Consider the following 11,372-nt stretch of genomic DNA (forward strand, 5'->3'; position numbering starts at 1 on the left):
TGCTCACATGTGAGCCACCTCACACATGATCATAGATCACAAATAAGTGTCGGATTTAAGTGTGGCTGTGAAACCTGATCAGATTCTGGTGTGATTGTTATAAAAGACTGTACATTGTTGAGTGATACATCTGCTTTATATTTGAAAACCAATTTATAACAACAGGCTGTATGTTGTCAAAGATCTGCTTATGTTTTGACCTTTTACTTAAAGTAACTTTAGAAGCAAATAAGCAAAAACCAAAAACATTGCATATTTGGTGCAAGCCAATATGTCTTCTTATGACAAACACATGCCGTTCAGAAAACTAATATAGTATGATTAAAATGCATTCATTGATTATATCCACACTACACACATGGAAGCAACTAGGAATTGTTCATACCACACAATGTGTGTGAAGTCCACCGATCGACAACACTGCATTGTTTATGGTATTAATCTTGCACATATGTATGGCAAGGGGACATTCTCCAAGATAGGAGTTCAGATCAATACAAACATACTGCAAGGACATATCTTGCACTTTCTAAGCAGCCACACCTTTAAATAGTTTTTCAGAATAGTCTGAAGAATATTAATAGAATAATCCCACTCCTGCATAACTTTCACCAAAATATTTGCCCACCCAAGACCAAATAATTGCAATGTAAATAACGTCATTAACCACGGTGCAATTCTTTTGGAAATAAATAGTATAAGCACGAATAATAAGACAAAAGGAAAAAAAGACAAGAAAAAGAAAATAAATAATGGACTACATGAAATATTTCAAAGCAAAAATATTTGCATTTGTCCATGAAGTAAGGCCTGATTAAGTCTTCAAACTTGTGGTGAGGAAAATGTATTATTCCAGTGTTCATAGGCTGCTGGTATAGCATCATCCCTCCCCCTCACCACCATCTCATTAATAGAAACTCGATTTGCGGACAGCTGCACTCGCGTACACATTATAGGAGAATTGATTGCACCCAGCACACAATGAAAAGGATGAACACCAGGGAGGGAGGGAGTGAAAGAGGAGTGAATTAATTAAGAGAACCAGGTGGTCAAATGTTGGGTGGAAAATCACTAGCTAATGACACATCACACTGTGGCCACAGTCTTGCAGTGGACGGTTGTCTATTGTTGAAATACTGACGCTTCATCTGAAACTGACCTTATGCTCTTTGAGCCACATGGCAAATGAGTGCGAGTCATTCGCTGACATAAACCCTACAGTAATGATTGGTAAAAAACAACTCTAACACAAACATAAAGTGACAACTGGTATGAATGACCGATTGCTGTCAGCACAGACACCACTAAGCTAAACCGTTGAACAACTGACGAATCCCTGCCCTTACCTAAATCCATCCACTTATTTGCATATCAATGACGAATGTTATAGACACCCATTGGTGAAGAGAGGCATCTGAGATACATGCTGTCATAATTACGCAAACCTAATCTGTCATAGTCTGATTAGTAATATGGTGAATATTTTATAACTCAAATAGCTTTGACTGTAGCAACTGAGATCAACATGCCCCATCTTAAAAAGCTTTAGGTGATTTGTTGATAGACTTGATCGTTGATAACTGCTGTGAAAGGGAAATTGACTTTTATACTGCCCTATGAGCCACAACTTTTTCTTAAACTGCTTTGATTTTCATAATATCCACTCTTAATGCAGTGGTTAATGAAACTATTCCGTCCAACGGCAAACTGTGCAATTCACACGGCTCCCATCCCCATAGAGTATAAACTTTTAATGCGACAGTTAATTGATAAAGCAATTAGGATGAATGCTATAGCCGTTCACAACCCAAATTAACATGATCGTAAACACAGTTTTCTACTGGAGCGCGGTTTGAAATTAACAAAGAGCCTTTTCTCGGGGTACAACAAGCATTGCAATGTGTGTGTGTGTGTGTTTTAAGTTGCTCTGGAAATAAAGCAAGAGTTACTGTTAAAGGACGGAATAACAATGAAACGTGCAGTTGTAATATGTTGCAATTGCGTTATCACCTTCCATAGAGGTTTTAATATCAACGCTTCAGTGCCGTGACAAAAGTAACACACATACAGCGCACTTTAGCTTGGCTATCACGAGTGGAAAATGGCTCTTCGCCTGTCTTACCTGGCCTGTGCTTCGTCCAGGCTTTCGTCGGTGATGGCCATTATTTGCTGTAGGATATCCCCGATGTCTTGTTGGGGCTGACCGAGGGACTGTTGTTTCCTGACCGAGTCTGGGTCACCGACATCGGCTTGTGATAGTCCACCGAGCCCGGCGAGACCCGTCATCATCCTGGTCTGATCATCCATACTTTCAAAGAAAACTCGCCGTTTTCCCTCAGTCGAAGAATACGCACAAATAGCTAGCTTGTTAGCTAGCCAGCAAAGTATTTTCTACGACAAATCATACACCACTGCTTACCTCAACCGACACTAACGATTAGCAAACACTTAATGGTTGATGTCATAAACGAAATCGCACCGATATCCTTTACATTCGCGAGTGTTTTCCCCCCGCAAGTCAATAAATGCGGCCAGGCTAACGCTAGCTTACCACCGAGTGAAAAGCAGCTAGGTTAGTAGCTGTAGCCCAGCAGAAAAGCAGCAGGGACACACATGCACAGACTGTGTGAGCTTGCCAACAGCGCCTCGCACATTTTCGGGGAAAATGTCAAAATGGAAAAAAAATATATATATAACAACAGATGACCACTCTCGTCTCGATATTAAAGCTCACTAATACAATTTTAAAATAAGAAGATAAAAAGGCGTGAATACAGGCGAAGCGATCTGACCGTCTAGCTCCCAATCAGAAATCTCCTACCCAAACAGACTACGGTTTGCCATTGTTGTTGATGTCGCGCGACTATGTGGGATGTTCGGGGCTGCGCGAACGCGGTGTGTCGCGTTGACCATTGAACTCATCACAAGCACACACAGAGCGCGAGCCTACGGGTTGGCTGATCCGCGCCACAAAAGGCACAGCTACCAAGCCCGCCACACAATCTCCATATTTGCTGGTGTTTGGTGTTTTTACACACAGCTTTGCAGACAATGTAACTGCTCACTTCTCCAGGTGACAAGAATCTCCTCAATCTTTCCTTATGGAAAACCCCTTACGTCACCGTTGCTTGTCCTATTATAATTAGATAAACCTGCTTTTTCTTTGACATTGCAATTCTTGAGGTAAAACGTGTTTTAGATCTTTCATTTAGTTTTTTTTTTTTTTTTTTTTTTTTTAAACACTGCATTCATTTGAAATTGATACTCTTTTGACAAAGGTGTCGGCTAATAAAACCATGTTAAAAAAAACATTTATTAGAACAAATTGGCATTCATTCTCTTCATAACTGGATGCACGTTTACTCGTTCAATTTGATGAGTATGCAAAGTCTTCACGTATGTAATGCTGTAATTCTTGAACAGTGTAAAATGAATTATACAAATGTTTTGCTCTGATTTTACTGCATTTAGAAAAATCCAAATTATTGTCCTATTGTTAATGAGAGTTTTCACATTTGTGTTCCCGGAAACTCGAACATTTTTTTAAATTTTGAATCCAAAATGTTATCTGTTTCATGTAGCCTATATAATAGTTTGGTGATACAATTCTTTTATTTAAAACATACAAACATACAAGTGCCCTGCAGTGAGACGCAAAATGCAGATTGGAGAGACAGATGTGTTGTTCAATAATTATTAATATATAAATTATGCAATTTTGGGGGTAATTTGTCATCATAAAAATAACACCAACCAAACATATTGACAAAAAAAGAGATATATGCTATGACACAAATCTGTCAAGATCGGTATAGGCCATAGAAAATCCCACTCTGGTTGACCTCTAGTGTTATATTTTTTTTTTGCACAGCTTTGCAGACCCTGTAGCTGCCTCACATCTACAGGTGACAAGGTTATCCTAAAGTAATTAGATAAAGCTACATACCAGGGTTGTTTTTCTAAAGAAAATATTTAAGTCAAATCATGTATGCACACCTAGAAGAGGCTTGATTGAGCTTAAAACAAAACAACTATTTGAAAACAATGTCAAATACAATTCAAGCCAGATCTCTTCTTGTTAAGTATTAAATAAACACATTGATGCCCATCTCTGTGGGCACAGTGTGGCAATACCAAGAGGAATGTGTAATTTCAAAGCAGAACAGACCGACCTAAGAACATCATTCTGTCTTACGACCCTGATGAATGAAACATCCCATCAGTTTTCAGTATGAAAATGTTGACAGCACAGATTGAAAACAAGTGTCCTTGTTTTTTGCAAACTGGGCAATTCTGCTGTAGTTTATCACTCAGATCAGAGAGACAGCTTTCCAAGACGAATGGCTGGCTGAATGGATGTGGAGGAGAGCTGCAGCCAGTCTAGCTGTACCAAGAAGAGATGATGGGTGTGCATGAGGGAGTAGGACCAAACTGGCAATGGTTTATGCTGACTCTCCACACATCCATCTAGTACAATCTGTGGCTAATCAATCTAAAGTTAGAGACATCAGGAATAGAGAACACAGTAAATGTAAACAGTAATTGTTCATTGAATGTGCATTATAGAACAAGTCACAATTCAGGGATTTTGGTTGTTGTTCCAAGCTGTGGTTTTCACCTAAGTTTCCCCACAACTAACACTCCTGTCGTACAAATATTAGGATTAAAAAAACAAAAGTACTCACTTATGTAATTGGAGTTGAGAACCTTGTATTTGTCTGCATCCAAATGTACCTTTATCTTAATATGCTTTGCATTCAAATTAAACACTTGGGGGCACTGAGGCTGCTTGAAACCACACTCAATCATACAGATTTAAGTGAGCAGCTACCGGGATTAACCCCCCCCCAAACCTTAAGTCAATGTCTATCATTGTCAAGATAGACCTTCCTTAAAAGAGTGTCAGTGGCTTTGTGAACTTCTTAGTTTTATTGTTTGTGATTCATTTAAGGATCATTTCTGTGAAACCTCTATTCATTTGGATGCTAAAGCTGCCCTCCTCTCACCCCACAAGCATCAAGCCTCATTTTCATCTAAATAAGAATCGATCTCTCCTGCTGTGCACCATCCTCCTTTACTCACAACTCTCATGGTCACAACCCTGCCTGTCGTTTCCTCACTTCTCCATCCTCTTCTCCAAGTCACTACCATGTATGTAATCACAAGGAGAGAAAAAAATACCATTACTCCATGTTGGAGATCATAAATGCAGGGACCTATTTACTCCGTTGGCAACAGAGAAGATGCTTTCCTTCCTTCTGTAATCATCAGAGAATGAAAAAAAATATGTCTGAGCATTAATGAGTGACTAGGGCCAAGAGATAACAGTGATGGTGAACAAAGCTTTGACTGACTGGTACAATGTCAAAGCTTCGTTCTGCATCACTGACCGAGCCAAGCAAGAGATGGGGGTGAGTCACTGTGGGGGAGGGGCCTCCTCTGGAATGGTCAGGGGACACAGATGAAGTGAAATAGATGCAGCACCAAAAAGAGAGTAAAAGTGAATGTGGATCAGCATTTTAAACCAGAGGACTGCAGGCAAACTACAGAGCAGAATTTTAACTCTACCACTCAGTAGCATGATTTTTGTATAGTTGATGCTGTTCTGTTGTGCAAGTCAATTCCAATAGAAAATTGGTTTAACTCAACCTTTATGAACACAGCACCAAGAGATCAACACTTAACATACCTGTGATAGCAATAATCAAACTGCTTAAATGTCACCTCAAATGCATGAATTAATTAATTTGTAAAAAAAACAATTGTTTTTTAATATCTGAATAATTCAAAACAAATGATCACTTCGAATAGGTCAGATCAAAGAGGTAAGGAATTTATTTCAGTCTTTATTTTATAATGATTCAAAGAGAGACCAATATTTTTACTTTGCAGAATGTTGGCCTACAAAAATATTTGGCAACTGCCCAATTCCTAATCATTTATCAGGTTTTACAGGTGCAAATGTGCCTGTCAGGTAAGTAAAAAACAACAACAAAGTCATAAACCAAACCTGTCATAGACTTATAAAAGTAACCACTGCCACCTGCTGGTCAAGCATATGGATTACTTGCAGTAATTATATTGCGAGTCTTGCTGCAGGCTATTTTGCAGAGGAAACGTGAGTTTACTTTTTACACATGCATTTTTATGAAATATAAAAAAGAAAAGAAAATAATAAAACTGGGCAAAAAATGAATTTACTCTTCCACATAACAGCAAAACTACATATGTATATATAAGCATATACTTATATAATGTGCAATTCATGGCAAGCCATAGTCCGCTAGACTGACAGCTTGCGATTGCCTCCTGCCACAGTAATTATATGATTGCAGAGGGTAAAGGTGCCGCCATTAGGTTCCTGATGGGGTCAGATAAGAGATCCTGGAATCCTGCCTCCATCGCTGGTAGAAAACAACCAAATTGTATGTTGAATTGATGAAAGTACAAACAAAATTTCAGAGAAGAATAAAATCATTACCCAATCGGCTACTGGTCTCCTTCACCAATAACTGTGACTGCTCCTTGATAGACAGAAGTTCTCTCACCATCTTACACTGAGTGTCCATCTGAAGATTTAGAAGAAAAATGGAAATTTACATCACAAAGCACATAATTCCAATACAACTGTTAACTGGCTGATGTCCTGTTTAAGTAGTTGTTTTTTTTAATGGAATTTCCTAAAGCAACATGAAAGGTTAAACTTTTATAGCTAGTAATATATATTGCTAACTAAAGGTAGCATGTAAATACACATTGTCAAATGTTCTTATATTTACCTGCTTCACTAATGATAAAACAAAAAGAGACTCACATTTAAACTACTGGTTTGAAAGGATTCTTGTGAGAAGACATTTCTACTTAAAATGTAGAAACACATTAAACACATTGCAGCAGTGAAAATACAGCAAAGGATATATACAGAGTATACACATCGCATAATGTAGTTGGATTATCCCACATTTAATTTGTGTAATTATTAACCTATGTAGCTAAGGTAGGTTAATATCTTCTGACTTCTTCAGCATTTAAACTGCTCATAAACTAGCATTTGCTTAAATGCTCTGACAGCCAAAGAGCACTTATTTTAGTAGTTTACAAGATGGTATAGAACATATTATTCAAAACCTTACAGACTATAGCCATATTATTCATAGTATTGATAGATTTGTGTTTTTTAGGTCAACATCAAATTTAATTTCAAACGTACAATCATTGCTATTGTATGAAGTTTGGGCTGTTGTCTAGAGAGAAGACCATGGTAATCAGGTTTGCTCTGGATGACAAGATACTGTGATGACTGGGACACACATGTAGCATCTAACGATACACCTCCCTCCTGGCCTTGCTCCACTTTCCTGAAACAAATTAAGAAAAAAAAAAATACTGACACAGAACAGCAAAGCCAATACATACACACTGAAAACATCATTGCCACAGTTTTCCTCACTTTACAACATATGTCCACCTTTTTAATTCCGCTGCCTTATCGCGGTGTTTGTTCAACAGTGCCTCCCAAGATTCACTTTCAGCCTGAAGCCTAAAACATTAACACGTCATCATAAAAAACAGAACTTTGTGTGATAGGTTAAAGCACAAGTTTCACATAAATGTGGATATTTATTTTGTATGAACATATTATGGTTAGTATATTAAAAACACCATGCCTGTTGATGGTTTTCTGGACTTTTTCCATGGCTCTTCGCACTGTGGGATCACAAGAACTGACAGAAAATAACAGGCTTAAATGTAGTGTAAAATATCACTCTGTAGACAAAACTAATTCAAATAATTTTTAATATAGTTGATGCAAATTGGTGAATATGTAAAAAAGCTAGAATACCTGGCTGCAGTAGTGAATGGATGCACCTGAGCTTCACTGTGCATGCTTTTGGTCATATAACCCCAATCTTTCTTTATGTGCTCAACTGTACCATAGAAAACAGGACACACACACACACAAAAGAAAATCTTAAACATGAGATTCCTCATAAAATGTTGTTGGAACATGTGAGGTAGAAAATACACTGTGCAAGCACTAACCTTGATTTTGAAAACAGTCCAGCGAGGTGTTGGGCACAGACTGGAGCACATTTTGAGTTCTTTCAACTGCCAGCTGGAGACAAAGCAGCTGTGATTAGACTTACTGAAATGTGTGTTTAAAACTTAACCTTACAAATATGATCCAAACATGCTCCTCACAAACCACACATTCATTAAAAGCTTGTATACAGCAGATAGATACTCCAGAATAACAAAAAAAGTCAGAGTCTGTGCAACATACACACTTTGTGGTCCATATCTGTTCCCATTTGGTCATTGTTGTAAAGACACAGTATCAGATGAATGCTATTAAGTAAATGCTATTTTATGCAGTGCTCTAAATACTTATTGAGGATTTCCCTTTTTATCATAAACTGATTTGCTGTCACAGACCATCTGATAGTGAAAGACTAAAGGCAATGTAGTCAATTCCATTGTAAGTCGCTTTGGATAAAAGCGTCTGCTAAATGACATGTAATGTAATGTAATGTAATGCAATGCAAAAGTTTAACATTTTGACAATTTGAAAAGCAAAGCACAGGTCTAACTAATGACACTAATGAAAGCTCTGTTCACTTCAAATAAATGAGGAGAATGAGTGCACATGCAACTCAAAACTGAGGCAGCTCAGTGGAATTCAGCCAGCATTAATTTAAATATTTTCACTACGGTGACCCATCAAAATATATGCCATGAAAAAGGATGAATATAAACATGGATGGTGTTTCTGTGTTGCCATTACACTTTACAATCAGTTTAAACATCATAATGACAAGTTTAAGCCAGCCACAAAGTTCCAGCTTTACTGCACTTAAATTGAGTTTTGATCATTCTAGATGTGCTTTGGCATGCACGTCTAATTAGGGATGCACACTAGGTAATTTTTATTTATAAAGCACATTTAAAGATCACTGACCAAAGTGCTGAATAGAAGAAATAAATATAATAATTAACAGTATTATTGGCATCGCCAAATATTGGCTTTAAAATGTATTATCATTTATCGACAATCATGCCAAGATCCTCCACTATGAGAAATGACCGAAACAGTAGGCTAAATAGGCTGCTACCTCCTTGAAGTGCGTTCTTCTCAAATTTGTTTGTTTATTACCTTTGCACAATAAAGAACATCTTCATCTGCTGCAAATGTATGTAATTTCACTACAGAAACTGAATGACCTCTGCAGTTGGTCACAGGGAAAATCAGTAATCAACCCAAGCACTCCTGATAGTATATCCCACAACAGATATGAGCAACAAGTCCAATATTTTGCATCCCCACTACCAATGTTAAAGATCTAAGCTTTATTGTTTATCTCTGTTCATTTTGTTTTTGATGCTTACATTAACTGTCATATTGGACGCAATGTATGTGTTTGGTAAATGCAATTCAAGATAAAGAAAACTATGACTATTAATTAATTCATTCTTAATTTTTGGTGAAGTTTGTGCTGACGATTTGCAATTATTTTTCTCCACTCACCATCATAGAATCCTCCATCAATTTCTCAAGCCTGTCTTGCTGTGACAAGGATGTACTTATGCCCCTGCACAAAACTACAGTAAACCATAAATCATACATTCATATTAATATTGCAAGAACATAAACACCCCATTTTGAGCGACTGTAAAGGGCAGCACAGATAGATATCTTACCCTGATAAGGGTTGGGCAGTGCAGGCAAAGAGCGTCGGGTTATGGTGGCTCTCCTCCAGGATTTCCTCTGTGTACTCGGACTGTCAGGCACACTTGAGAGCTCCTCTGTGTTTTCTATCTGCATTTGTTGTTTCTCTGTGTCTGGGTGTGCTTCCTCTGCATCTGCGGTGTCTTTGCCTGGTGATAGGGGCTCCATACGAGGAGATTTGTGTGGAGGTGCTATGCTGAGGCTCGTGTTGGGGCTTGTGGAGCATCTTTTCGATGTCTGTGTAACCGAGTTCACCTAAAGTCAGAGACAGAATAACACAAGTACCAATAAACATCTGGGGCAGGATTAGCTTGTGGATAATGCACAGTGCTTAACAAATTTATTACACCACCTGTCATAAAAATGAGAAAACAAATATTTTAAGAAATCTTTAAAAAGCTTGTTTAAAACTTAAAATTGTTACTATTTATTTGACAAACATCTGAATTCACCTTTTTGTACCCAGATTTGAGCCCGGCTCACTGGGATTCTTCTGTGAGAAGTCAGGAATTAATCAAGCATAACATTCACTACTAAAATATTTTTTTCAGTTCAGGAATGCAACTAAATAACTATAATTTAACTTTACAATCAAGAAATAATAATGTGCTTCGTCTTTTATGTAAAACAGCATTTGAAAATGCATGGACAACAACAATAATTATATTTTAGCATTAAAAATGTAATTTCAAGAGCTTATATTACTAGTGTATTAGCCATTACAAAAACATAAAAAAAAAAATACTTTGATAAATACCAATGTTGTTCATTTAGGGCAGCTGTGACATAAACCCTACCTTGGGTGGTGGTCTAATACATTTGTTACGCATTGTATGTGTCTGATGTCATTCGGTAGCAAGTTAGTTTAGATTAAATGACAAAATTCTTACTTCATTCGGATTTCCAGCAACGATGATAGACCCGAAACTGCAGGAAATGTGAATGTACAAACGAACGTCATACGTACAGAATATAATATAGAGAAAACGGCGTTTCGCCGTTTATGGCATGCACCACAACAGCAATTTGCTCAGGCCATAACTCAAACGGACAAACCAATTTAACAAAAAACGTTTTACTTATCTCGATACACGGCACATTAAAGAATAAAAGAAGATACAAACCCGTCTTGTCCAGCTTCCGAATGTTTTTCCGCCATTTTTCCTTTCAAATAGTTTACTTCGCAGCGCGCGCCAAACAAGCCAAACCCCCCAGTTGAGCTAAGAATCATGGGAATTGTAGTGTGATCATGATCATAATGGGACAAATAGTACTTGCAGAGCAGTAGTTTGCTTTTGGATATTGATCGCACTGTTGATGGTAAAACTCTTCACAAAGAAAATAGATGATGTATAAAACTAAGTTATATATTTTAAACACAGAGCATAGGAAAATACTATGTGCATCTGTAACATGAGAAGAAGATAATGTGAATTATTTGATTTGTATGTCTGCTTTTTGGTCTTATTCGAAATAAACTAAAATATAATATATAATATCATGCTCTTGAGTTTATTTTGGTTATAATTTTTAACTAATTCTCAAGGAGATCAAATGCATATTTTTTTGACAGAAGTTTATGTGGCAAAGTGGCCTCAGTTGGCAATAAAATACAAATTAAGACAGCGTCTTGACTGACTTGTTT

General features: G+C 37.3%; 2 protein-coding genes across 4 annotated transcripts in view; both read right to left on the reverse strand.

Moving 5' to 3' along the window:
• pbx4 (pre-B-cell leukemia transcription factor 4) overlaps window positions 1–2,961 on the reverse strand; it is a 30,762-nt gene extending 27,801 nt beyond the window's left edge. Inside the window, exon 1 of one of the 2 annotated variants that reach the window (XM_058652852.1) lies at window positions 2,123–2,961. In XM_058652852.1, the coding sequence (XP_058508835.1) occupies window positions 2,123–2,307 (185 nt within the window). In that variant the 5' untranslated portion in view covers window positions 2,308–2,961. The remainder of the gene's footprint in view (window positions 1–2,122) is intronic. The other variant, XM_058652854.1, reaches the window with a different exon arrangement.
• Window positions 2,962–5,812: 2,851 nt separating this feature from the next.
• Window positions 5,813–10,959, reverse strand: LOC131475524 (kinetochore-associated protein DSN1 homolog). 2 transcript variants are annotated; one of them, XM_058653717.1, is made up of 11 exons: window positions 10,852–10,959; window positions 10,618–10,654; window positions 9,700–9,982; window positions 9,527–9,600; window positions 8,044–8,116; window positions 7,844–7,928; window positions 7,668–7,724; window positions 7,469–7,540; window positions 7,211–7,358; window positions 6,482–6,569; window positions 5,813–6,404 (listed from the first exon to the last, which is right to left on the reverse strand). In XM_058653717.1, the coding sequence occupies exons 1-11, from the start codon at window positions 10,956–10,958 to the stop codon at window positions 6,322–6,324; spliced, it is 1,107 nt and encodes a 368-aa protein (XP_058509700.1). In that variant the 5' UTR covers window position 10,959; the 3' UTR covers window positions 5,813–6,321. The 2 variants fall into 2 exon arrangements, with proteins under 2 accessions (XP_058509700.1, XP_058509699.1); XM_058653716.1 differs by having other exon boundaries at window positions 7,451–7,540.
• Window positions 10,960–11,372: the final 413 nt, after the last annotated feature.

The sequence above is a fragment of the Solea solea genome, chromosome 16 (assembly GCF_958295425.1).
Source record: "Solea solea chromosome 16, fSolSol10.1, whole genome shotgun sequence".
Classification (NCBI taxonomy): Eukaryota; Metazoa; Chordata; class Actinopteri; order Pleuronectiformes; family Soleidae; genus Solea; species Solea solea.